The sequence below is a fragment of the Pempheris klunzingeri genome, chromosome 19 (genome assembly GCF_042242105.1).
Source record: "Pempheris klunzingeri isolate RE-2024b chromosome 19, fPemKlu1.hap1, whole genome shotgun sequence".
In the NCBI taxonomy this organism is placed as follows: Eukaryota; Metazoa; Chordata; class Actinopteri; order Acropomatiformes; family Pempheridae; genus Pempheris; species Pempheris klunzingeri.
Window position 1 is genome coordinate 16,221,476 of NC_092030.1, and position 27,262 is coordinate 16,248,737.

The 27,262-nt window shown below is 42.3% G+C and overlaps 1 protein-coding gene across 1 annotated transcript; it reads right to left on the minus strand.

The window, feature by feature from the left end:
- Positions 1–1,398: 1,398 nt before the first annotated feature.
- loxhd1a (lipoxygenase homology PLAT domains 1a) lies at positions 1,399–27,200 on the minus strand. The gene is made up of 41 exons (XM_070851052.1): positions 26,459–27,200; positions 23,611–23,725; positions 21,739–21,819; positions 20,517–20,701; positions 19,580–19,678; positions 19,157–19,305; positions 18,959–19,082; positions 18,509–18,759; positions 18,282–18,417; positions 17,972–18,132; positions 17,779–17,865; positions 17,340–17,475; positions 17,046–17,200; positions 16,798–16,958; positions 15,730–15,806; positions 15,422–15,618; positions 15,120–15,312; positions 14,815–14,975; positions 14,401–14,734; positions 14,083–14,234; positions 13,291–13,424; positions 12,695–12,843; positions 12,449–12,553; positions 12,232–12,360; positions 11,968–12,132; positions 11,690–11,871; positions 11,362–11,478; positions 10,371–10,533; positions 9,933–10,087; positions 9,561–9,770; positions 9,132–9,258; positions 8,788–8,996; positions 8,455–8,640; positions 7,817–7,944; positions 7,601–7,718; positions 5,614–5,791; positions 3,785–3,970; positions 3,314–3,484; positions 2,441–2,570; positions 1,994–2,149; positions 1,399–1,879 (listed from the first exon to the last, which is right to left on the minus strand). The coding sequence occupies exons 1-41, from the start codon at positions 27,198–27,200 to the stop codon at positions 1,399–1,401; spliced, it is 7,275 nt and encodes a 2,424-aa protein (XP_070707153.1).
- Positions 27,201–27,262: the final 62 nt, after the last annotated feature.

Consider the following 27,262-nt stretch of genomic DNA (forward strand, 5'->3'; position numbering starts at 1 on the left):
CAAGGATTTTAAAGCACAACTTTTTCTAAAAAATGCATGTTTTCTCAGGTTTCAATATAGTCTCAATGGTTTAATAGTATATGGTGAAAATATATACAAAGAATATAACAGAAAAAAATATTAATTTTCTTGCTGTTTGAAACTGAAAAACAAGGCTGAAGAGAAAATATCCCAAAAAGTGCCAGTGAAAGGGCTGCCGCCATCCTTGTATGAAAATCTGCTGTTTAGCTGTGACTGCGCAATGTTTTTCAATATAGGATATTTTATCTGAAAATAGAACTATTTATCATTAATATTAAAGCAATAGCGCATTAATGGTGATGAGTGTGTTGACGAAGAAATGGATGAGCATATTATGGGTAAATGTTAGATTCACATGTGGTGGAATTTTGTACTTTATTTATTATTACTACTACTAATAATAATGATTTCAAAAGTTGCATTGCTAAACCCAAACTGTTCTGTTCTGTTTTTTTAATTTTAATTTTATTTCATGGCTTGTATATTATCCTTTTGTATGTGCTCTTTTTGTAATAAACTGGATAAAATGGACAAGTGTTGCTTTTATGTCTTATAATATGGTCTCAGCTTTTCCTCGATATGATAAAATGTGGTTATAATTTGACCCACTGACACTTGTGATGTTTTGGCAGCAGAACAAGATGTAAACACAAAACTGACAAATTATAAATTTGTTAAGTGTAATAAATCCGACACAGAGCACTATCAACATTCATTCTGGTCACCTGATGAATTTTCACTCTCCTTTTAGCTCTGTTTTGGTCTGTTTTGAAGGAAAATATCTGGCTCTGTAGCTGCTGAATGCTCTGCTTTTTCACCAGTGTCTGTCAGCTGTTTGGTGTCAGGCCGGTAGCATACAGTGGTTTAATTAGAGATTTCTTTTGCTGAAAGCAGCTCCCTGCTGCAGGAAACAGATTGATGAGCGTGATGAAAGTGAACCAAAACAGAAAAGTTGTGGGCAGTAAAACCAAATCATGAGTTAAAAGATGCTAAATTGCTCCATAGAGCTGCAATGAACCACAAAGCCTGCAGGAGTCAAACAGGCTGAAAGCTGTGATTCTGAGTATCACAAAGGACTTTAATCTTTTATAAAACCTCCATTATAAGAAAACAACTGAGCAAACCATCCCTGATATATGAAATCTACAAAGAATGGCACATTCAGTTTCCTGTCCTCAGTAGATGTTGTCACAGTATTTCATTGCAGGTTATAGTCACATTTTGAATATCAAACTATACCGCTAATATAATAAAAAAAAAAAACTGTGAATGAAAGTTCCTGAGGTATAAAATTTGCCAGAGCAGAATCTCTTTGGTATTTACTTTTAAGAATGAGGGGAGCTCTCACTGCAATGGGAGTTTTTATAAATAACACTTCTAATATTTTGGGTAGAGAACCCTGGTGATTTGCCCGTCAGCCCTCTTTTTGTCCAGCCACTTCCCACAGAGGAAGATGGTGGTGACACCATTGGCTGTGTTAGTGACCTCCACGCGATCCAGCAGCCAGCCGGGGCTCAGACCAGAGTTGTCGTGCTCCATTCTGACTTTCTGCAGCTCTCCCATGTCCAGCAATTCCAGCAGAAAACGGTCCGTCTGCTCACGTTCGAAAAGGTTACGAAACTTCTGCCGCAGCTGCCGACGGCCTGAATCTCCATTGGAGCCGTAGATGGTGACGAAAACGTTGGCATCTGTGCCTGCTCCCTTCTCGTCCCCCGTGATGACGATGATCTCGTACTTGACAGGCACCAGGCTTCGAGCCTTACTGGCAAAGCTCTCGATGGTCTTTGAGCACTCAAAGGTCAGGAAATCATCCCGCTTTGGAGAGAGAGGAATGAGGGCATTGCAAATGAAGATATACCTGGAGGTGATAATAGAGAGAAGATACAATATGATTTGTTACCAACAAACACTACAGGAGGGGGTGAAAAAATGGATGTAGATGTGGGTCAATGAGCAGTAACTGATGTTTTACTTGTTTCCTAGTTCCCTTTCAGTGACCACGACCTCTTCCACATGCCAGTAGACCTCCCCTTTAACTTTCTTTCCATCCTTGGGTGTGTGGCCCAGGCAGATACCGGCGATGTCACCCAGGGTCTTGGACGAAAACTCGAACCTATCCACATTTCCCCTGAAAAGAGAGAAAAATAAGCATGTTAGAGTGATTGTCTGGTCTCTCAAGTCTACCTACATAATTTAAATTCATGTCACTGCCTATTTATTCTGTGACAGAATGAATTTTCGGCAGGATAATGTCATCATAGTGGATTGCAGTGTTGGTCGAGGCTCAAGTACTTGGTGCTTGCGGGATTATCATAATAAGTGTAAAGGGGGAATTAGAGGGAGAGAAAGCTCATTTCTTTCAGCTTTTTCATGCAAACAAGGTGCATCTCATTGAGTTAATCTTGCGCCAAGTACCTACCGCAAGAACCTCTTCTTCTTTGAGGAGTTCTCCATTACAAATTCTTTTGAACGACCCTTCTTCCCCTCAAGTATAATCCAGGCATTTTCTTTGCTTTCCGTCTCTCCAGTTGTGATACAAATTTCGTACTCTGTCAGAGAGAAAACATGGGCAGTTTAAGTAAATTGTTGAAGTTGTCCTCAAACAGACCTGCCTTTGCACAACAATATATGAGGCATTTTTGATACAATTTATGGTCTGCATTTTTTTGCAATAGCCATTTAATATATTTACATTCAGTAATTTTCTTTCTATATGGTAGTTTTCATCGTTGGAAGCAGGGTCTGCCTTTTCAGCCCTGGAAACGAGGCAGCATGGAATCAAAAGTAATTTTGCTGCAGTAATATCAGCCTCTTTGTTTACTGTTCACTCTCTTTACACTTAACAGTGAGTTACTGCTAATGCAAACAGACCACCCCTCTGTTGCTGCTTCACATTAAAAGCATTGCAAAACACAGGGTGGCTGTGAAGAAGCTACAGGAGACACAATGTATTCATCACCAAGGTTGGTGTTGACTGCGATCATTCATCGAAAACGTCTACAAAACAAGACTATAATCGCTTTTAGGCATTTCCCTCTGCAGGCCAGTTTTAGATATTGCAAGGAGTTATGGAACAAGAAGGAGCAGCAGACTGATCAGCTCTTCTTTATTAAGACACTGTGAGTTTGTTTGCTGCTCTGTAAACCAGTTTTGTTGCTCTCCTGTTGTATTTCTAACAGAGCAGCTACTCATCAGATGTTTGCTGCCTCGAGAATTCTGGGACCTGTACTATTAATCCACACTTGCTTTTACCTAAGCAACCACTGTTATGTGTTTTATGCGCTGGCCTTACTCGTCTTCTCGTTGAGATCTAAGTAGTCGTTGTTAGCACAGGCCAGATCTCTCATTATCTGTCCATCATCATCATTCTTGGCAAGCCAGCGGTCACAGGGGAAACGAAATGTTTTGTCCATGATCTCATCCTTCACATCAATATGCTCCAAGTGCCATCCTGGAGCAGGACCTGGGTGTGACAGGATCAGGAAACAAAAGAGACATTAACTGAAAATGTTATCAAGAACGATGAATCAAAAGTGATGCAGGACACTCTCAGGCCAATGAGTAAAAAGCTGTGTCATCCCTTATGTTTCCTCAAAGCCAGACAGTGACATAGATGTTGTTAGTGTCAGAAGTGGTGCCTTACAGATCAGTGACCAGATTTATCTTAGGTTGTGATTGGAACTTAATTTGTCACATCTAACTTTAGTAAGCAAACTTCATTTAAATAGCACATGCGAAGGGGCTGCTTCTTCGAGTCGCTGACCTGTGTTGTCGTGCCACACTCGTACTTTGGAGAGGTCTCCCAGGCTGAGGATATCCGAGAAGCGAAATGTGTCCACCTGCTTTCGTTCAAACTTGTTGGACTTGTTGCACTCCTTCAATGCCAGCGTCCCTGAGTCTCCGTTCTCTCCGAAAATGATGATCCATACATTAGCATCGGTGCCAGCCCCTGAGGAGACGGGCGAGAACAATATGACAAATTAATTCAATATAAATACAAAAAAAACAATACAAATTAGCACAATCACCATGAAACAAATCAGTTGATAAAATGTGCAGTGCATTTAACAGTTTAATTTAAACTATGTTTATTTTCTTCAGTAACATTTATATCGTTCTGACTAAATAGCATGATGCTCATAAAAATGTTTACAAAAAAATGCACTTGACTTCATCTGTGAACAATTTTAGAATGTGGAAGTAGATGTTTGAAACCGCAATGGATCTAAACGATTGCATGCATTTGTTGAAACAAATACTGATATTGCAAAGCCCAGAGAGAACTGATCAGCTAACAACCAACGACACTGCAAAAAACATAAAATGAGCAGCAGAGAAAGACACGTTTTCTGGCACAGACATCTTTAATCCCTCTGCTCTTTATTATTTCATTACAGAGACACTGAGTGAATGTGTGTTAGTCGATGGTGAGCACAAACCTCACTGCAGCATCCTTTCAGTGTCCTAGTTTTACATGTGTCTGTACACTAAGCTAGAAATATGATGTTTTAATTAACAGTCCTGTAGTTATTAGGCACAACAAAAATATTTGCATTCAAAATTTTGACATTTTTGAACATGTGAGATTTGTGTTTTATGTCATTATTAATTTGTGAATGATTATTTTCTTTTCATATACCTCCCTGTATGCACATACATGCTTGACATTCAAAGCACAGCTATACATGATATCACCCCACAGTGATCCCAAAGGAGACCATTACCTTAAGCACAGCATCGCCTGTGTAATGTTGTATGCATGTGTGTGTGTGTGTGTGTGTGTGTGTGCCTATCAGCCAGGCTCATTATTCCTCTCAGAGCCTCAGTGGTGGTGCAGGGCTACATCTTAGCTTCCAGTAACTGCCAAGGGCAGAGAGCAGTCCTTTGAAGTCGGCTCAAACTTCTCGCCACGCTGTCGTATTGATCCGCGGCACTACTGAGCTACAGAAAATACTGCATGAAAAAAAGAGGGAGCAAGCCAAGTGGAGGGTTTCTAAAGAGGATTTCTTTCATTACTATGTTGGAGTCAAGCATGAATTATTCCACCTTTGCTCCTCCGGGAAACACATACCTCTGCGCAAGGACAGGTCAGATGAGAATGATGATCTAACTAACTCAGCCTTGAGCTTTGGATAGTGATGTGAAAGTTTACAGACATAAATAGCCTCTATATGGTCATGGCACTAATTTAATAACTTTAATACAAACAGCTATAGCACCTAAAAATCTGATGAAAATGAACAATAACAATAAGTAAAATTAGCAATTATTGAGACAGACAAAAATTGTTTGATCACAATACAACAAAACATTAACAGTGGAATGTGATATTACAAGGTGAGTTGATCTGAGTTCACTGATCTGAGCTACTGAAATTAGCCATTTGAGTACATGCAGGCTACTCTCAGCATCCTTGGAGCTGACATGACACTGACCCAGAGATGTAAGGGTTGATGGGAAATGTTTGTATGCCTAATTAGTGGACTTGAAATACTCTCTTCTCGTAAATGTGGTTGAATGTTAACATAAAATCTGTTGCCCAGTGATCAGTCCTGAAATCCTGTCGACAGCCGGCACGTGTGGAAGACTCACCTGCAACATCACTGGTCTTGACCTGAATGATATAAGTGGTGACCTCCACCATCATCTCCTCGTCCACCACAGCAGCCATCTCGCAGATCATGGTTCTCTTGGGTCCACGTGTCCTGGACAGCCAGTCCTCATAGGTGAACACAGACACCTCCTCTGTGGTCAGGTTGCGCATGATGACCTGGATGCACACAGTCAGCTCTTCAAATATCGCACTTACACCAAATGTCATTCAGAATCACGATTTTTTTTTTTTTTGATCCACTGTCACAGTCAAAGCACAAAAGAATCACGAGAAGAAAAGTGTAACAAAAACTATGACACTAAAAGTACACAATTTTTCTAACATAGACTTACCAATTACAGTTACTTTTATTATGATGCATTGCAAAGATGAAGTCATGTCAGCTTTTAAAGAATAATTATGGATCCTTTCCTGACAAGAACATTAGCAAGCTAGCCACCTCTATGAGATTGTTCTTAGAAGCAGAAATGTGGAAAAGTTCAGGGATCTATGTACAGGAGCATATGTACACAAACCCTGTTCCTTCCAAGATGTCTGATTGCTAGTCCTGCCAAACATTTCATTACAAGGCAAAGACTCAGCTCTGGCAGCCACACTTGTATTAGCTCTCTGCTCTGCATTTTTATTTGGGCAGATTACTATGCTGGCAATTTGCCCGGTGCACTGTTGTATCCATTTCAATACACAGACACCGCAATCCATAACAGCAGCACATCTGCTTGTGATGCTGAACACACAAGGCTCTGTGCAGGGTCAAGTCAAGGAGATGTTCACAGCCGCTGAGTCCCAGGCACCGACGGACAGGGCTTGGTATTGTTCCTGACTGCTCTGCTGCTCTGCAGGCATGATGTCTTTACCAGAGAAGACATTTGCATAGGAAATGTGTTCTATTTCATCTAAGCATTTGGGCTGGGACATCAGACTGAATATGGAGGTGAGCAGTGATGTTGTCCTCACAGGGTTTGCCGAAGAGAAAAGTACTGAACCATCTTGTGAAACTATGTATATCAATGCAGTCAATTATATTGCTGGGTAATGCATTAAAAATGTGGGATGTTTCGGACACACAACAATTCACACCAAAAAAGAAATTTGAAATGAAATGTTTTCTCTCTGTACTGAATACAGAAACTCATTACCGTGTGTTTGTGTGTGTGTGTGTGTGTGTGTGTGTGTGTGTGTGCTCGTCTGTGATGACAACAACATGGTAAATAAAATGGGTCAATATGCTCTCTCCAGGAACTCTGGGTCCTGCTGTGTATGTGTGTGTGTGTGTCTGTCTTTGTGGGTGGGTGAATCATTGACCAGTCTCCTGCAGGCGTGTGTGTGTGTGTGTGTGTGTGTGTGTGTGTCTGTGTGTCTGTGTGTGTGTTTGAGTGATATAATAGATTGAATGATCCTGTGACCTACAGCATACAGTGCCAGGGTAAAAACACAAACCTGTGACTGCTTTGTACTATTGATTTTGGAAGAGGCTCACAGTTACTGTTCTGCTTTTTATGCTCCTGGTTTTATGTTTTGTGGATTAGATCTGCAGTTTCTTCTTCATTAGCAATTAGCCCTGGACAAGACAGGACAAAGAAAAACCTGTGCATAATACATGATGAGCTCATTTGCAGCTTTCCTTTTTGTTATAATCTAAGATCATTTTCTTGCATGTGTCTGTCTTGTTCAAGGTTAGTTAAAAGAGTACTCCACCAATTCAGCATTGCATGCCTATTAAATTGTCAAACTCAATATGATTGATGCAGCAGAATATTGACCCTGGAGCAGATGTCGTTGTTTTTATGATGAGGCCTACATTACCCACAATTCATCTCATCCACTGCCAGTTCAGTGTGCTTTACTAGTAGAGGCTAATGCCTTCACATATGCAGACATTTTTTATTTGGAGCCACAACTTTTGTCACATGGGCAGCGGCAAGACCTGTAAAGACATTTTGTTCCCATCTCAGATGAGCTGACCTGATCCAGAAACCAGTCAGGTCGACTGCCGGAGCCATCGATACGAAGCCTCATTTTCCTCAGTGGGGCAATGTCATCGATCTCCATGTTGAAAGTGTCCTCCTGACCACGCTCAAACCTATTACCCACCAAAAAACCAACACAGAGTTAGAAATCTGCAACATAATGAGATCATCTCTTTATCTTATATCATTTTATATGTCCATGTTTGGCCACCTGTCCTCGTTCTTCTGCAGCAGCATCTCTTCTGTGCTGCCGTTGGCTCCAAACACTGACATAAAGATCAGGGTGTCTGTTCCTGCGTTCTGCACATCTCCTGTTACTACGGTCACTTCGTAAATAACCTGACAGGAAAATGTCGGACATAATGATAGTTTCTTCACATTATGTATTCAATGATGTACAAAAAAGTGTTTTTTTACAGTGGAAAGCAGGCAGGACATGGCACAGGGGCAATTTGTTAAGCACATTTAGATGGAATTCTGTGCATTAGCACTATAATGGATTTCCAATTTTAACATGAAACATGAGAAATGAGGGATATTTGCTGAGTCTCAGACATCTATCCCATCTCAAATGTATCTGAATTATTGTAATAGGGTGAAAGGGGTTCTTTGATATTCCAAAATGTCTTGTGAAATTCATTTGAAATAACATCTAAGCCAGTAGAATTAACACATGTCAAAATATTACTTACTTAAATTAATGCTTCGTCGTTGAGTAGAATTTTTATTTACATACGCTGGTTTCATTAGTAAGAAATGTTGCAGTAATTAAGGTAATTAAGTAATTTTACTGTGATGAATGTTCTGCCGTATTACTGTGCTTGCATCAATGTGCTCACATTTACATACCTTCTGGGAGATGGAAATGGCCTCTGCATCCAGCACGTTAAATACTCGAGCAGTCAAACCATCTCCTCGATCTTTGGCCAGCCAGCAGTTGCAGGCAAAGATATATTTGACCCCTTTGGTTGGCACAGCAACAGACAGCTCATCAACCAGCCAGCAGCTCTCAGGAGTGGCCCCATCATGGCCGAGCTGCAGGGGAGAGACAAACAATCACTTCAAGCAATGTGGGTGTATTTTTCTGGTTGTGTGTGTGTGTGTCCGTGTGCGTGTGTGTGTGTGTGTGTTTCAGAGTGCACTATTGTCACTGAAACTCTAAAAGCCTCCCCCCTCCCTCACCTCGACCTTTTTGATCTCCCCCAAGTCTGAACCGTGGGACTCAAAGCTCTCCAGAGAACCAGCCTCAAAGCCCTTCCTCCCATCCGGCAGGTCCAGCCACAGCCTATCAGTCTGGGTGTGATTGGCCCCGCTAATGATCACATAAGCCCTGCTGGTGGTGCTCGCGTCCCGCTCCAGTCCAGTACAGATGGCCATGTGGTATGGTATGACTGCACAGGAAGGGCACAGCACTTATTCATTCACGAGAGCAAGATATTATGTAAAGATATCTGTGTTAGAATATTGATGGCAAAGGTTCACAGAGTGGAGGATGAATCAGACATGCAGTGTTGAAGATCCTTGACTTTTCTTACTCGGCAGCTCAATTTCTTCCTCCTTCTTCTTCTTGTTCTTTTTGTTCATGTTGCTGTCGACACTCTTCACTGTCGGGGCTGAGTTCTTTTTGCTGCTATCTCTAACTCCTTCATAACCCTGAAAAACACAAGACACAGAGTGGCATGTGGCATCTATCTATCTATCTATCTATCTATCTATCTATCTATCTATCTATCTATCAATCATACTGTAAATTGACTGTATGTCAGTCAGATACCTAACCATCTATTGAAACTATCTTTTTGGAATTTAGGTGAACTAACCCTTTATGTCGTATACATTTAGATTCTTAAGTTGCCCCACTCCTTTTGTTCACCTCTCTACTCTCATGTTTTCCCATTGGTACATATGAATGTCAGGCCCCTGCTACACATGAACACACATGTCCTTCAGGCTACCTTGACATAGAAGACTCTCTGAATGCGTCGGTCCTCTCTCTTCCTGGACAGCCAACGTTCACATAAGAAGAGAAAGACCTCTTCCGTATCCACGTCAAGCACCTCCACCTGGTCCAAGTACCAGTCGGGACTGACCATGCTGTTATCATGACGGATTTTTATTTTGTAAACCTGTCCAAGGTCGACAGCTTCCATTGTGAACTTGTCCACCTGGGTACATAAAAAGTGACCACTGGTGAAATAAGAACATCTATTAAAATAACGTATATGTATGTAGTTTCTACTTTTTTCTGTGATGCATTAACTAGTTCAGTTTTCCAAATTAAAAAATACAGATGGTGAAAAATGGTTACAAAATGTATCCTCTCTTACAGATCCTCGTTCAAACTTGTTGCCGTTTGTCTCCGACTTGCTGAGTTTCCTCTCCCCAGTGTCCCCCTGGTCCCCGTACACTGTGAGGAAGACGTTGGCGTCAGTGCCGGCCCCGTACACATCACCTGTCATCACTGACACTTTGTATGTGTGAGCTGTAGCGGGGATGATGATCACACAGACAAGCACACAGGGGATCAGTCTGAGGCAATTGGCAGAATGTAGAGTGAAAAGAAAGCAATTTTCCATCGCTGTTTGATGCCACTGTCATAACAGCAGCTCATTCAGGGATAGAAGGGACCTGAAGGGAGAGTTACCTCTAGTTTCTAAACTAATGCTCAGACAGGTGGGGAAAGACAGAACACAACAGGGAGATGAATCCTGTTTGTGCATACAAATACAGCTGAATGTATTGTTTATCTGCGTATGTTGACGTACTCTCCAGAGCATCTTCCACCTCGACTTCAGTGACTTTCAGGCTTCCGTCTCGTGAAAGTTTCTCAGTGATGATGTCAGAGGGAACCAGCTCTCTCACTGTCTCTCCATCATCCTCCGACTTGGCGAGCCAGCACTCACATGGGAAGATGACGGTCTCTGAGCCCTACAGAGACAGAGAGAGAGTGACATAGGGCTGAAACATACCTATAATTTCATTTGTATGTTTGTGTCTTAGAGGAGAATCGGTGAGCACAGTGTCTTGTCTCTGTCTGAGCCTGGGCTCAGATGATAAAAAAAAAGAAATCTCACTGCTGGATTACGCTGATCTATCTGTGAAGAGAACATCTCCACCTAGTGTTTGCGTGTCACCAGTAGATGTGAATGGTAAGGTCAAATATTTGAGATGTTTATCAAGCAGGTACTGAAAACAACATCAAATTGTGGGCTTTTGAAATTACCTCATGTTTGTATTATGGTGACATAATCAATCCAGACAGGATGATGCAGGACCTGCTGTGAAGTGGAGGGGTCTTCAATCATCCTGAGGAGGTTTGTTTTGCACGACCACCACTCTCTCTACATCATCCCACTTATTACACAGCTTTGTACTAAAGAAATTACTCAATAGTTTGGCATCAAATATTGATTTAAAAAGGATTTTATTGCTTCCACTATCAGAACTGCGTCCATAGCAACAGTCTGTTATACAGAAATAACAGACTACATGCTGTAATTGATCGATCAGAATTGACTATTCAACAAAGATGTGTAAGAAAATTGTTAAACACACACTGAAGCCGTTTTTTCTTAATTATGAGTACTTTTACCTTTGACACTTTAAGGATATTTTGCAAAAAAAGACATTAACTCATTGTATTTTCATTGCAGATCTTTTACTTGCAATGGATTATTTTTATTTTGCAGCGTTGCTATTTAAGTAAAGCATCTGGATATTTTTTCCACCACTCCATCTGTCCTCTGTAGGCAGTACCTTTCCCTTCCTAAGCAGACGTCTGATCTCCACTCTGTCCAGATGCCAGCCTGGGTTGACCCCGCGGTTGTCATGTCCAATACGGATCTTCTCAATTACATCCCCCACATCTTCTAGCTGCACAGAGGGCAGAAAATATCACAAAATTAACAATGTATTTGGTATTTGGTATCTACAGCAGTAAATACTAGGGTAAATAAGACAGAGGTATTTGCTACAGTAAATACAATAAATACACTGATGTTCTTCACTGTGCTGGTCTCCAGAGCTCAATGAATACACCATTTCTACTTATTTATCTATTTATGACTATACACTATTATTGTACCTCAACAATAAACATGTCCTCAGCTCCTCTCTCAAAGTACATCATCCTCTCCCTCTTGTTGACACACAAAGATTTCTGCTGGGTGCACACAGCATCTCGCCCGTACAGGACGATGAAGACGTCTGCATCTGTGCCGGCTCCAAACAAGTCACTCGTGAAGATTTTAATCTCATAAGGAACGACTACAAAAAAACGAAAATCGTAACCAGTTATGGACACCAAATGAGTAATATTTTCATTTTTATAAGGCTGTCATGCACTGAGTCTGTGTGATTTACATGGTGTATAAAGCTCAGTCTGAAGAGCATTAGGGAAAAGATCTCTGACAATGGCCCCGTCATCCTCCCCTTTATCCAACCAGCGACCGCAGGGGAAGCGCAGTTTCTGTCCAAGAGACTGAGCATCAATCTCCACCCAGTCAAGGAACCAGCCTGCTGATCCTCCTCCTTAAACATGAACACATATTGTGATCACATGTATGGACACATTCTGACTAATTTTGGGTGATTTGCTGCATGGGCAGGGAGTCGGTCCTACAGTACCACAGTTGTCGTGTTCAATTCGCAGCTTCCTCAGTGGTCCGATGTCCACAGCTTCCACAGTGAACTCATCGATCATGCCTCGCTCAAATTTATTCTTATGAGTCTTTGAAGCCTTCAGGTTAATTATCCCTGTGCATGCGCAGATGACAGAGTACTTAAATCATTTAAATACACATGCACACAGATATGAAAGCAGTGTGATGGTCTGAGTTATCACCTGTGTCATCCTTGGCACCAAACAGAATCATAAAAACATTAGCATCAGTCCCTGCATACTTTTTGTCACCAGTTTTTATCCTTGTTGTGTATGTTGTTGTCATGGCTGTAATAAAAAGAAACCAAAATACATTCAATATTAATTAATCTTTTGAAAAAAAAAGTTTAATGTCTTGTTCAGAGGTGACTTTGATTCTTATGCACAGTGTTTCTCTCTTTCTCAGGGCAGCCATAATGTTGCTCTCACCTTTCTGTTCCAGTCCCAGTGTGGCTTCAGAGTCTTCCTCATCATCATCTCCTTTCTTCATAAATGCCTCATCTACAGGAACCAGCTCCCTGGCAAGCTGTCCATCATCTTCATCCACAGCCAGCCAGCGTTTACAAGGGAAAAAGTACCTGAGGCACATGCATATGCACAGGCTTTGTGCAGTGTACCTTTTGCTTAACAACAATACAATAATCTATGTTTATTTTCCCAAATCCAAAATGACTGAAAACGACCATCTCTATATTGAACAATCCTAAGACTTCACAGACAGGCTGTTGCTTAACCACAATACTGCATTGTGACAAGTACCACGTCACACCACACAGTGGAGCTCTAAAGACATTTTATGTGCAACGGTTCTGCCTGGATGATGTTGTTTTGTGAAACCTATGACACTGATTTGATGTACAGAATAACTCAGCAAGGTGTAAATAATTTCTCATCTATGAAATAAATGATCAACTATTGCAGTTTTTGTAACTAATTGGTTAAATTATTCAAAGGATTTGTGTGAAGATGCAGTTACGTGTCTGAAGTGACGTGTCTGCTTTCTTTCTAACGTCATCCTGACTTACGTGGTGTCATCTTTGTTGTCTACAATTTCCACTCTGTCTAAAAACCAGCCGGCACTGGCCTGGCTGTTGTCATGTCGGAGCCTCAGTTTCCTCAGTGTCCCCAGGTCGACCGCGGTGATGTTGAAAACGTCCTCCTGGGTCACACGTGAACAAACCAGTGACAGACGGTCAAGAAATGTCACAGGTCTTAGGTTAGGTCCATGAGAACCTCCTTACTTATTTATTTGATCTTTATCTAACCTACAAGGCTGCTTAGCGCCAACATATATTTGACAGGAGAAACCATTCAGAACCACAGCAGATCGACAATACACGATGAGCAGTGGAAGACGGAAGCCCCCCAGTTGTTGTGAGGGTTTTTAGAGACTTGAAGAGAAGAAGAGAATGTGTAGTAGTAGTTTAAGTAGACTCTGTGTGTAAATTGATCCATGCCCAGGGTGCACAATCTAGGACTCTACTAGAAATTTTGAGCTCAATAAATAAATATATATAACAAGTAAACCGAAAACTGAATAAAAAATGAGTGTGAAGCCTGAGCATATTAAGAGGCAGTCCCCTGTGGACACAGTTCATCAGTTATTTTAATTTCTGCCTTTTGAGGTCATGGATGACAAGGCACAGAATATGCATATTTGCTTTATTACCAAGAGTTAGATGAGAAGATTGATATCTCATCTGTGAGAGTGCGGTGAATCTGCTCATCTAACTCTAACTGTGACACTATTCCCTCCGAACAGAAGCATTTACGTCAGATGATTCTATACATCTAAAGCTGAGAGAAACAGAGCTTACCTGGGATTTCTCAAATTTGTTCAGGTTGTTGGACTTCCTGAGCCGTCGCTCTCCTGTGTCGCCAATCTCTCCATAGATGGTGATGTAAACATTGGCATCAGTCCCCGCCCCCCACATCGTCCCAGTAAACACATGGACCTCATATGAGTTCACTGAGAGGAAAACACAGATAGACACAGCTGGGGAATGCACATCATTGAGTGACATCTTAGCATTGCAACCGTTTTCAGCATTAATTCAGAATGTCACAATTAAAATAAAGCCATCTATTCTTTGGAGTAATAGTAGGTCAACACATCACATTCATGCTCTACTGACCCTCCAGGTCTTCATTGTCCTCTGTCAGCAGCTCAACCACAATCTCCCCATCCTCCTCATCGCTGGCCAGCCAGCGGTTACAGGGGAAATTAAACGCCTCCACCACTTCCTGCAGCTCCTCTACTATCTCCACCTCCTCCTCTTCTTCTTTCTTCTTCTTCTTCTTGTCCTTCTTCTTGTCTTTCTTGGTCTCCTCCTTCTTCACTTCAACCTGCACCATTGCCATCGTTAGCCGCTTGATGCTCATCGTCTCCAAGAACCAGCCGTCTCCAATACCCTTCCCGTCATGGTAGATGCGTATCTTGTAGATCTTACCAACATCCCGAGCCTCAATCTGTATAGCAGAAATGAAACAGCGATCAAATCATCGCTCCACCATATGTTGACATAATGCAATACAGGCTTCCTACAGACCTTGAAAATCTCAGTGGTGCCACGTTCAAAATTGTTGGAGCGACTCTTGAGAACGAGAATTTCGGTTTTCCCCTCATCTCCATAGATCTGACAGAAGACATTGGCATTGGTGCCACCTGCACGCACGTCCCCTGTGATCACTGTGACTTCATAGTTGATCACTGTTAGAGAGGGAGCATCAGAGAATTATAACAGGAAGAGGGACTATGTAGAACAGAGCAATATACTCATAATCACTGTTACTGTGTTTAAAATGATGAATTCTGACGGTACTTTTTTGTTGTTATCGGTATGTTGTTATTTACATTGTTCGATGTCTAAGATCTCACTGGGATAGATCTCAACCTCCACTTTCCCGTCAGCCTCATCTTTGCAGAGCCAGCGGTGACTCGGGAACATGTACTCCATCCCATGAACTGGTACAGATATCTGCACACTGTCCAGAAACCATCCGGCTCGCAAGCCCTCATTGGTGTGACCAATCAGGAGACGGCTGATCTGTAACCACAGAGGACATAAGAGGATAACATAGAACCAGAAATGCTTATAAACATCTGAACCATAAGCTGAGTTCTCTGTGAAGTGTGTACATGTCCGGAGAACTCGCCTGGCCGATGTCAAAGGTGTCTATGGTAAAGACGTCAGTGCGTGCCGTCTCAAAGTAGTTCCTGAGGTCATTGTCGGATACTGCCAGTATAATCTTGTCAGTATCACCCTTCTCCCCATACAGCTTGACGAACACCCTGGAGTCCGAGCTGGCCCCATTCACACTGCCCGTCTTGATTGCTATGTGGTAGCTGATATCTTGGGAGGACAGAAGTTAGTACAATGTATGTATTAATGCAATTTATATCATTTTTAAAAGACGTGTTTGCTGAACCTATTTGTGGTTTAAAATGTTCTTCATGCACTCACTAAAGAGACGCAGGCCATCTCCATCTGGAACTAACTCGCGGACAATCTGTCCATCATCCTCATTACGGTCCAACCACCTGAAGGAAAACACATTGACACAGACAAACCGAATCCTGTAGCAGTAAAATAAAACCATGGCATCAACCCTCCAACACAACAAACCTACCTAGCAACTAAGGTATTTGGAAAGAAGATAAAATGTTGAGGTGTCATCAGATCAGGAGGTCCTGAGGCTGACTACTCTTGCAGGCAGAATACTTCATTAGAATACTTCAGCTGAACCTATGCATTATAACAATTACATTTGCATTACATTACTTAAATTACATTTAAGTTTTTATCTAATGCATGAGCTCCCATTTGAAATCACAAAACATTTGAAGTACCCAAGATTATTGGTAATTGTGAGAAAAATAGATCAACATTAGCTTTAAAATGAATGTGATTCTCCATAGCTCTGCATGGGAAGCTACCAAGCCTCTCCCGTTTAACAGGAAGGCTAGACTGGAAGAGCCTCTTTCCAGACGTAACACTGCACCTCAGCCTTGCGGTTTGGCTCCAGTTACTGGAGGAGAGAGCTGGGTGACCACTGTGCATTTAGTGCCTATTTGTAATGGCAAACTCATCCATCAGCTGCCTAACTACGTGAACACACGCCACTGGAGGACTAGTGAATGTAAGCGTGGCCAATGTATGAGGCTCTTAGGGCTGCCTGGGTGATTTTGTCCAGCTGATTTGTCCAGTTGATATTTTGGTGGGTTACAGGCTAAAGAATTAAGAGGAAAAATCAACACTAAAAATAAAATAGAAGTTTTACACGTGAAATATTCAAGCATTTCCTACAGAGCTTTAGAGGTGATAGCAGATGCATTTAAAGCTCTGGAGCCAGGTTAGCTGTTTCTCCCTGCTGCCAGTCTTTTATGCTGAGCTAAGCTAAGTCTCTTAGCTGCAGCTTTGTGATTACTGTACAGATATGAGTGGTATTTAACTCCTCACACAACTGAAAGCATGTAACTGTATATCCCAAAACTATTCCTTTAAGTCATGTGTAAAAGATCATTGCCTTGCCTGAAACAGGGGAACTGAATGGCCAAAGACTCTGGCTGGCCTTCCTCCCTGACCATCACCTTATCAAGGAACCAACCACAGCCTCCGCCACGGCCATCATGACCGACACGTATTTTGCGCACCTGGCCCAGGGTCACGGACTCGATGAGGAACTCATCATGCTGAAGGAACACAGAGAGAGAAAACTGGTTAAAGATGCTTGCAGTGGATTTCCGAGGCAATACTCTGTGTCTTAATGATACACTCACGTTGCCCTTTTCAAATTTGTTGACATTGTTCTTGCTCATAATCATGAGTCGCTCCCCTGTGTCACCCAGGTCTCCGATGACATTGAGGAAGACGCTGGCATCGGTGCCACTGCCGCTGACGTTGCCGGTGCAGATGGTAACACGATACTTTATCACTGAGAAAGAAAACAGAGAGGGATCACACATTATCTTATTATTAACTAACAGGGAGTTAACATATCTGACTCTAGGTCAAAACGTTTGTGTGTATTTAGGATTAAATGAGAAAATGTATGTCTCTAGTGTGTCTCTTACAAGGCAGTGGATCATCGATTAACTCTCCTGTGGCTGGAATCTCTCTGGCGATCTCATTGTCGTCTTCATTGATGTCCAGCCAGCGGCCACAATGAAAAGAATATTTCTCCATCGTCAGGGTCTTGAGCAAAGTGACCTGGAGAAAGTCACAGTGTAATCGTACACGTCTTCATCTTCCTCTCTGGTTCGTGATCTAACCTTCAGACAAATGAAGACTGCAGCAGTGACATTAACACATATTTTCCAAACAATTAACAAATTACAGTGAATCAGATTAAGTTACTCCTTAGTGCCATATACTGGGCCACAGAAAAATGGAACACCAAGGCTCGTCTGAGAGCTGATGAGGTTAGATTTTTTTTCCTGTGACACCATTTGCATTGCATTCTCAGTTACACACTTACATAACAAATCAGACAGGCAGAGCAAAGGGTCTCACCTTCGCTAAATGCCAGCCAGCGAATGGGTGTCTCTTCTCATGCCAAATGCGCAGTTTCTGCAGTCTTCCTATTTCTGGCATTTCAATCTACAGTATTCCCAAAAAAAGTGTAAAGTAGCAACAAATACGTGAAAAAAATAATTTCTTAGGAACTTCGTTTAGGCTGTATTGTGTTCAGTTTAACTGGGCTTACCATGAATTTATCAAGCTGGGCCTGCTCAAAACTATCTGAGTTGTTTTCCAGTTTGATCTCATCAGACTTGCCCAACTCTCCATAGATCTGTAGAAACACTTGGGCATCTGTCCCCGCTCCCTTCACATCTGATGTCCAAATCCACAGGGACCATGGGTACTCTGTTGAACCAGAAGAGTAGATCTGATAGCTGAAGTAGGCTAGTGTAGTGTTCAAAAATTTCAGATGCTCTTAATCAGAAGCCAACATGTTGTGTGATTTGGTTTTCTTTCACTGAGTAGAGATGTGTGAGTTGAATAAAGCCACTCACTCTTCTGTTTCCTCTGCCTGAGAGAGACCATCTCGTACAGCTCCCTCTCAATCAGTCCGTCCCCCTCGTCCTCGTCCAGCCACATCCCACACGGAAAAGTCTGCTCGATGCCCGTGAACGGACAGTATATTACCACCTAGAAGGGAAACGAGTGCTTGGTAGGTGAATGGCACTGGAATGGAATGGTGAATGGAATTGCCCCTTTACCAAAAACAGATGTGTAGTACCTTTTCACAGTACCACCCGGCACCAACGGCCCCGTTGTCGTGCCCGATGGTGACCCTGCTGAGCGGGCTGATCAGTTCACAAATCTCCACGTTGAAAATGTCGATGAGACCACGCTCGAAAGCACCACCCTCCAGGAAGACTTTGCCGCTGTTCTTTAAACCCTTGGAGCCGTGCATGACCATGTGGATCTTAGAGTTGGTGCCTGCACCCCTCACGTCTCCAGTCATCACTTGTACATTGTATATGATTCCTAAAAAGATGCAGAAAAATACACAAAATGTGGTAATTGCTTGTGACCATATATTACTTTTTAAGTAAGAAATAAGCACACATATTCTTGGTGTTTGATTTTTGTCATTGTTTGGTCAACATTGTAATTATGAAAGAGAAGGAATGTCCACTTTGACGAAGAAGCTTCCACTGTGCATAGTGGCTCATAGTGTTCTCACCCATTGGCTGCATGGATCCAACCAAGATATCTCTCTGTATTTTGCCATCATCTTCATCCATGGCAAACCAGCGATTAACAGGGAACTCGTACACTTCTTTATTACCCATGTCATCAATTACCACCTGGAGAGACACATTATGCATGAGTCTTAACGCACTGTAAAGATCATGTGTGCATGTATAGATTGTACACATGCCTTATCTAGAAACCATCCAGCTGATGAGCCTCGGTTGTTGTGGCCGATGGTGATTTTTCTCAGCCTTCCCAGGTTTGGCGCCTCTATCGTAAACTTGTCCTCTGACCCGCGTTCAAAGTTGTCTTTGTCACTATCCAGGCGTCTCTCTCCTTTCATAAGAAACAAAGCATTTGGAATAGCGGCCACACACAAAATCTGATCAATGTATTATTGATATTCATTTGCTAGTTTATTGATTGATCATTTAACAAGCTGGGCTGTTTTGGTCTTTAAATCAGCTAAATGAATGGTTTCCTTTGTCTTTGGGAAATCAGAATCAATTCTTTAAGATTTTTTCAATATCTCCAAACATTTTTTAGACTATGTGGTCATAATTTATAAAATAATTGATAATGAAAACAGATACATCATTTGCAGCCCTACCTGTGTCACCATTCTCTCCAAAGATGTTTAAGAAGACATCGGCATCAGTTCCACTTCCCTTCATGTCAGCAGTGAACACACTCACTATGTATTTATTTACTGCAAAACATAAAATATGAAGCAGGGAATCAATAATACAGTGATTTAAATAAGCGATCCATCAGAATAGCTAACAGTGGGGAAAATATTGATCATCAATCACCAATTTTCTGCCTAGACGAGTTAAGCAATTAGTAGCACTGATCATAATTAGTTGGACTTTTCTACTCTAATTACGGAGGTGCCTGCTAATCCACACTGAGATGGTTTGCAGGTTAAATATTCATAACCGTCTATATGTGTGTGAGTGTGTGTGTGTGTGTGTGTGTGTGCTGTGTGTGTGCTGCGTGAGTTAGAGGCTATATTGCTCTGACCACTCCCTCCCAGCATGGTGTCCTCATGTCTTTATCTGAGCCTTGGCTTCACAACGCTCCGCTTGATTGACTGCAGGCACTGAGATGTTAGATCACATTGCAACATAGGACACATGGGCCGGTTTACCTGAGGATTACACCCTGAATTCAATTACAACCTGACACAGTTGGTAGATCTGCAGGCTATCAGACACCTTTGTACACAAATGGTCAGGCACACAATGCTGACACTGTTTTTATTTTTGTTTTTTTCTGTTCATTTGTGGTTGCTATGTTTCAATTCATCAGGCAATTTATTGTGCAAAATAACTGAACAGGGCTTTGGACTGGACTTGGTCTGATTAGTTGTGAGCTGTCGAGGCTTGTGTATGTTGTATTGTGTATTGGTTTTTCTAGTGACATATTTAAACCCAGTGGTTTCTCTGAAATGTGGTGGAGTTATTTGGAATTTTAATCATCTGTTATTTTGTTTTAGCCTTTGTGAACCTTTGTGTCTGCTTTGTGTTTGTCCCAGGGTGACCTACATTTTGGGACGTCCATGGGGTTCAGGCTGCCCAGCAGGTCTCTGACAAACAGGTTGTCGGCCTCTTCCCGACTCAGCCAGTTGTTGCAGGCGAAATAGAAGCGCAGATGGGGCCGGTTCATGTCGGTCACCACCACCCTGTCCAAGAACCAGCTGGCATTCATCCCTGTGTTGTCATGCTCGATCCTGGGGAGTCAACCGTCATAGTGTGACATGAATTCACCCTGTAGGTGGTCACAAATGAGCCTGCCACAAGACAAGCAGCAATGCCTTTGTGTATTTTTAGTTCATTTGAATTTCTGCAGTGGTAAATACAAAACAATGGATTTGTTTTCAAGCATTGTGGTTCAGACACAGAAAGATAATGAGGACTGAAAAGGATGGAGTAGAATAACAATTAGATTTAGCTGCATCCAAGATAAGGATATGATCCAGTGGCCTTGAAATTACAAGTGAAGGAAGAAAGAGATGGAGAATGACATTCAACATGATCCCCCACTGGATTGGAACCAGGAATCTGGCAGGCCATATTCAGCACCTTAACCCTTAGACTACCAGGGCCCTCTCCTGAACTGGGTGTTTATTTTTCCCAGGCTGAGTTTTCACAGGTTTGTTATCACAGGCTAGAGGTCTTTTAGAATGAACACATATTCATCAGGATTTCAAACTCAGAGATAAAACTCTGAATGTGATCTGATTCTGACATTTTCATGAAGTGTGATGACACGTTTGGCAAGTTGGGACACGTCATCAGATGTCAACAGAGGTAAGGTGACCAATTGTAGAAAGTGCCAAGGAAAGAGCAACACTTCCATTGTCTTTACTTCTCTGAGCCATAATGCAGCATCTCCACTTTTGCAGTGCTGCCTAATTTCACTGTTCATGTCTGGCGGCTGTGATGTAACTCGGCCTCCTCTGGAGTAAGACACTAACTGCCAACAACAGATGGGGCTTAACCTTCTGTCACTGGATGAAATCCTTTGATGGCCAGCGGCACAGCTGGAAGATAAGTGAGAAATGTTGCTGTGTGATCCTGTCTGTAAGCTGCTGTTATCCTGTGTGAGGTATACTTAACTATAAAGCATAAACTGTGATGTTGTCAGTGACCTGTGCATTCTGGGTATCTGCTTCAACCCTGTAAACACCAAATGGGCATTATAGTAGTTATCACACACAGTCAGCCCTGTGGGGTTGCCTGCCACGTTAAATTTGTTTTACAGTACCTCAGCTTCTTCAGAGGCCCCACGTAGTGTGTTTTGATACGGAAAACATCAGTCTTATTCTTCTCAAATGCATTTCGGCTTCTGTAAATTGAGGAAACATGGAAAATGTCAGGATATGGGAGAGAGATAAAATGAGTGTACGTGTGTGTGTGTGTGTATGAGAAAGACAGAGATGCTTTATTTGTACGGGAGAGATTATGGAGGCTGAGGACAGCCAGACAGACAACTTAAACGAACTCTGGAACAGTGAATTACATCTCCTGACTGATCCGGCTTAGGGTACCCTGGTGGTCTCATAGCAGTGGTATAATCTGAAACCTCCTGAGGATCGGCCACTTCAACGCTCCCTCCTCCTCTTCCCTCACGTACTTTTACCCCTCACAGAGACGAACCGGGCCTGTGTGCACAGAGGAGCCCCTCTGCCAACTACAGCGAATCAGACACCCTCTTTTTCATTAACAGAGAATGCCTGCCTTTGTCTCTGACCCACATCTCCATCTGCTCTCCTCTCTCTGCAATATTCAACCCACGGACAATGCCAAGGCTCTCATAATTAAGGTGCACGGTGTCATATACTGTAAAAACTGCCAAGAATGAAATACAGTACCATCCAACATACATGAATACAAGCCCTCGTTGTATGAGGCAGTGTAAAATCACCTGTAAGAGAATGACAGGGGGACATTGATCATGTGAAAAAAGCAAACGCAATGCAAACTTTGGGATTCATGCAATTTGAATTTGTTATAATCGCACTGAATTTCCAAAGAGTTGCATTTTCAATCTGTCTCGATTGTTCAATCGAGCAAATATGCGTGGAGACATAACAGCTCCCCCTTACCTGTATCATGTTGTGAAGTTTTAACCGATCCTTACACAATACAGGCAGGACCTAATATATATCGGAGTAAGGTGAAACTCCTTACTATGCAGTATGTTTATTATATGATGAGTGACTCATCAACGTCCATGTATAGTATTTCATCAGCTGAGCAGCACTACAGCCACGCAGCATTGAGATACTGAATACATAGCATGTAGATTCTGTCTGAAGTGGATGAATGAGACCACCACAAGGTGTGGGTGACATGGTCCTGTGTGGCTCACAATAAGTTGGTATATCCTATACGCTGCACAGGTAACCCTATCTGTCAATCAATGTGTGCAGAGATAAAGGGAGCCTGCTGCTGATAAGATCCCCTGAGAGTCATTTGATCATCCACAGAAATGACATCGTGGTCTTCTTTCATTTGCCTCTGAATGGAAAAGAAGACCTGCCATGTCACATAGTTCCTCCTTACTCCAGATATTCTGTGTCCGACACTTTATGTTGACTGTATAGAGGAGAGATTCCTGCACAAAACCAAACTTTTGTTATGAACATGCGCTGCTTCTCTGACAACATTTGAAGTTTCAGGTTGATACCGTTTTAACAAACAGGTCAAAGAGATCATTGTTGTGCAAATTGATTTCATCTTGATTAATGAACTCTACAGGCATCAGGTTCATGTTGAGCAGGAATGCTCTCCCATACAGTGTAATATGCACAATACAACCAACACAAGGACAGAATCATAACCATCCTTTAACAGTCTGATTAGAAAATACCTCTTTTCTGTGCTGAAGGATCAGAGAGGAATAGAAAAGATTAAAGTTAATAGCTGACATCGAAAAAGTGTTCAACTAGCCAAGCTTAGCGATTATATTCACTGAAACACAATGAAATTCAGTTAACTCAAACCTACAGCATTACATATAAAACCTGCCATTATGAGTGCAAACAGATCAGACCAGAGTGAGTCACTGAGACCTTAAAGACAACATATTTATCAAAGTATCCCGTAATTCACTTATGAGCCCTTTTAAACTCACTTGCTTGCCAGGTGAATCTTGGGCGTGACGCCAAAGTCTCCAAAAAGGGTAACAAATACATTAGCATCTGTTCCGGCTCCCTTTACATCACCAGTGATGGTGACTACCTCATACACTGAAAGAGAGACAAGAATGGGGATTAGGAGAAAATGTGTGCAGTCTCGTCCTTGTCGTAATGAACATCACAATTTTGAATTAGTAAGAGCACGCTCGGGGGAATAAATTGCATGAGGCCTCGCGAGGACTTGATGATCTAAGAAGTATGTACTTGAATAAAAGGACAAACACAAAGTCACATCTTCAGACAGCGTCCAATAATCTATAAAGCATTATGTTTCCTTCCATGCACGGGTGCCAGGGAATTCAATGAGGCGAATCTGCAGCGAATCCATGTCTGGTGTGATACACCAGCCAAGCCTCTCTCACATTTCACAAATGTGTCTCTTCGTCTGGCCAAGCCACCGAGTTGAGGGGAAGGTAAACAGGATGAAAAGCGGTCAGCAGACTGCCTCAGTTTGTGTCATTTAAGGCGTTTGCATGGAGGAGGGGAAGAGAAGAGTGGACACGCTGGTATCTGAGGTCACTGTCTGTTTACATTTTTAGCCACACTAGCAGCAGGCCTCTAGGGGTGTCAGTGTTGGCCTGTCACTTTGGTGCAGACTGAAATGTCTTAACACCCATTGGATGAATGGTTATCTGCCTCTGGGCAGCTCCAGAGCTGCTAGCATGGCTGTAGAGCAGGGGTTCAAAATAGTCTACCTACATTAAAAATGCTAAACATATATTTATCTATATATATACTGAGTATACTTTATATGTACAATATATGTTGGCGTACACTGCATAACTGCAACTAATGTAACCCTTGGTATTACACATAAAATTGACGGCAGTAATGCACATTGGTGACAAACAGTGAAGTAACCACCAATATTACCCACAAGTGACAAGAGGAATTGGAACATTCAATACATTTATGGTCACTACCTTACTCTGAAGACTTGCATCCCTTCCTATCATATTCCCCATCCCAGAGTATCCCTTCTTTAGTAGATATAAATTGGAAGGCTAACTAGTTCACTTTGCTCGCTGGAGTTTTGCAGTAGCTAAGCTAGCGCGTTTGACCGTGCATGTCCCTGCCCGCGACCCGTAGCAGAGAAGAGCTCACAGACAGGCCGCCCTGAACATAAATCAAGTCACACGTTCAAACGCGACTTTTTTTTTAAATGTCACCTGCACTACCTCCGCGATCGACGTAAATACCACCCCTGCTGTAGAGTCTTGATAGCCTGTGCTTGTGGTTGTTGGATACTTGCAAACAAGCTCTGTATAAACATGTGTCTACATGTGTCGCTCAGCTTTTGTCATCATGAATCCAATGAGCTGATGATGGCAAATCAAATCTTAATTATTTCCCAACACATTCCCAACACATAAATAAAGAATCTGTATTTTTGGAGAGGATTTTCAAAGTAACACCTGTGAAGCAGCAGGCCTGTGTTTGAGTTACAGTAACAACATTAAATCTTCAGGAGGAGATTAGTCAGCGATTGGCTGTTGCCTGTGAGTGAATAGCTTGGCCAATGCAGTGGTAATTCTATAGTCCTGCTGCATTACTCTGCATAACTGTAAGCTCCTCTCTCCTACAGTTATGTAAGGTAGCCTGGAAGGTGAGGGACACCCTTTGGCAGTGACCCTAACCTCATGGAGGATAACATGGTGTCCAGCCTGAACAGAGGTGGACTCTGTTTTAAGGGCTGATAGACGTGTTTCATCCTGGGTGAATGTTATGAAAAGTTAGAGTGGAAAAAAGGAGTAAATATGTTGGAATATTTCTAGATTACTTTAAAAAAAATCCATCAAGTAATGCATACCAAAGTAGAGGCTAAAGTAAATGAAGGAGACATCAGAGAAAGAGGACACAGACCTAAAAACATCCAGGAGGGCAGAAAGTGAGAGGCAGAGACCTGATAAAGAGCAATTTGACCAAAGTCGATCCGATAGGGACATTGATACCTAATTAACAGTAAGCAGAGCTATTAAACACGGATTAAAGAGAAAGAGAGACACCTGATAAAATCAGATAGACAGTGGCCTGGTAAAACTGAGCTTTGATAAACTCCTCAGAGTGTTAGAGCCCTTAGTGAGCCAGTGAGGTAAAAAAGACATATACACAGACATGTTTCTTGATCCACTCACTGGCTTTTGCAGGGGAATTCATTTGCAAAATGTGCTGGAAAGCTCAGGAAAAGGTAGTGAGTAGATTTTCATCGGCTCCCACACAACTAAGCTGCTCTAACCAAGGTAACATTAAAGTTATTTTAGTATGCAGTAACTATTCACCATACAGAAATGTTGTTTTTTCGATTATACTCATATAGTAGATGAGTAGTTTTTAAGATTTCCATTGTTCTGTTGTGTTGTCTCCGTCTCCTTCCATCTTACCAAACAAAAAGAAAACTATTTTATCACAGTCTCCTGCAGGGTCTCTCTCCTCCCTGTTGAAAAACCTCTGATCTGCTTTGAGAAAGCTCCCCTGGCTCCCAGCCCTGCCTCTGGCCTCGACGGTTCTCCCAGCCCCTGAGACTGGGAAGGCACCCAGCACCTGTCTGCCCCACAGCTTCTGTTTGGCTCCATTCATGTGGAACATAACTGAGCTTTCACCCAAGAACAATCACAGAGGGATTCCCCCCGCGTGCTCCTGCTCACAGCTGAGGGGAACTGGGGGAAACCTGAATTGAACATTGGGCAAGTTGGGACAGTCCAACAGGTACATACATATGTCAGACTTACCTAAAAATACAACAGCTGAGGCTCCTCTGTCTGCTCCACGATGTCAGATTCTTACCTTTCTTTTTGTAGTACTCATCTTCATATCCATCAGATGAGTCTGTGTGGTAGTCCAGCAGCTCTTTCTGGTAGATCGCAGCATAGTCCACTTGTTTACTTTTGGATTTTTTCCCCTTTTTCTTTTTATCTTCATCACTGTCCGCCGATCCCTTCTTTGCCTTCTTCTTTTTCTTCTTCTTTGAGTCCTCCTCCTCTTCCTGCTCCTCAATCAAAGGTTCCTCATCATCATCACTGTGAGGCTTCTTCTTCTTCTTGCCATCTTTCGACTTTTTATCCTTGGATCCCATCTCCCCCTCTCCCTCCGGATGCTCTGAGGAGGATTTCTTCTTTTTTTTCTTCTTTTCCTCCTTCACTCCCTCAGTCACTTCCTCTTTGGGCTTCTCTGACTTCTCCTTTCTGGAATTGGCCGTGGGGTCATTATTGTTCTGCTCACCCTCCTCAGCTTCATTTTCAATCACAGCACCGACTTCGCCATCATCAGCGTCATCATCTGGCCTCTTTTTCTTCTTTTTCTCTTTTACCTTTTCACCCTCTTTTTTCTTCCTCTCTTTATCTGGGGTCTCCTGGCTCTCAGGGCTCTCGGCGTTCTTGTGTTTCTTCCGACTCTTCTCTCCTTTTGTGGTGTCCCCACGGGTCACACCGCTGACCCTGTCCTTTAACTTTGGCTCAGTTTCCTCCACTTCGTCATCGACCTCTTCGGTTTCTTCTGAAGCTGTGGATTTTTTCTGTTTCGACGGCATCTTTTATTCATCCACTTCCCTGGCTTTTAGTTTCGTAAGTGCTGCCTTGAGTTTCTAATGGT

Coding starts and splice junctions, on each gene's coding strand:
- loxhd1a (XM_070851052.1), bottom strand. CDS start 27,200: ATGCCGTCGAAACAGAAAAAATCCACAGCTTCAGAAGAAACCGAAGAG. Junction 12,844..13,290: donor GACAACAAAGATGACACCAC/GTAAGTCAGGAT, acceptor CATGTGCCTCAG/GTACTTTTTCCCTTGTAAAC. Junction 3,971..5,613: donor CAAGACCAGTGATGTTGCAG/GTGAGTCTTCCA, acceptor CCGTCTCCTCAG/GGGCTGGCACCGATGCTAAT.